Here is an 821-nt window from a genome sequence, read left to right on the forward strand (position 1 = left end):
TCCTGCTCTCGCTGCTGGAGCGCTTCGAGCTCTCGTTCCCCGTCGGAGCCCCACATCGACAAGCTGGGCGACCACGCCCTCACGTGGCTCCGTCCGTCCGCGGGCGGCCCCTCCGCGCCGACATCGCTCTCCTCGTTCGCCACGGAGGAGGAGCTCTACCTCATTCCCTCTCTCCTGCCCGAAGCCCGCCCGGCCCTCGTCCCCTACGTGTGGCCGCCCAACCACGGTACCCCAGCCCCCCCCCACTCGGCCACAATCCGTCGACGCAATAATAATTCTAATGTGTGCTGCAGTTGCGGGCGAAACGATCTTCGGGCGGTGCTATCGGTTCGAGTTCATCCCCAAGGTACGCGCGCCGCGGCTGATGCGAGCGACCTTGAAGTGGAAGGACACTGAGAGTCGGCGGTGACTGTGGCTGCTGCTGCTGCTGTAGGGATTCATGGGCAGGTTGATCATCCGCCTTCTCGCGTTCCCTCTGACAGTGCAGATCTGCTGGCTCACCGGCCTTTTGGCCAGCATCGGGAGGTACTTACATCCCCTTCGTCAGGCCGCTGTTGATGATGATGATGATGGTCGGGTGTGATTGATTGCTAAGCGAGCGCCGGCTCCAATCTATCTCAGGGAGAAGATCCTGGTGGAGATCTCGCCCGATGAGTTGATGCTCAACATCACGGTGCGGACCGAGCTCCGGGGCGAGCAGATGTCCAATCTGTCGTGGCTCGTCTTTGCAGCCGTCGACTCTCTGGTGAAGGAGTGGTACAACCTCAACGTACGTTCTCCACTTTCCTTAGCCTTGCCCCACAACTACTCCTCAAGACTCA

General features: G+C 61.1%; 1 protein-coding gene across 1 annotated transcript in view; it reads left to right on the forward strand.

Annotated features, from left to right (window-relative positions):
- Nucleotides 1-30: 30 nt before the first annotated feature.
- ACA1_158670 (uncharacterized protein) overlaps nucleotides 31-821 on the forward strand; it is a gene marked incomplete at both ends in the record, with an annotated part of 938 nt that continues 147 nt past the window's right edge. The window contains 4 exons of the mRNA XM_004348490.1: nucleotides 31-226; nucleotides 294-346; nucleotides 434-525; nucleotides 622-773. Of these exons, the coding sequence (XP_004348540.1) occupies nucleotides 31-226; nucleotides 294-346; nucleotides 434-525; nucleotides 622-773 (493 nt within the window). The remainder of the gene's footprint in view (nucleotides 227-293; nucleotides 347-433; nucleotides 526-621; nucleotides 774-821) is intronic.

This window comes from Acanthamoeba castellanii, assembly GCF_000313135.1.
Source record: "Acanthamoeba castellanii str. Neff unplaced genomic scaffold scf7180000084724, whole genome shotgun sequence".
NCBI classification, from domain to species: domain Eukaryota; phylum Discosea; order Longamoebia; family Acanthamoebidae; genus Acanthamoeba; species Acanthamoeba castellanii.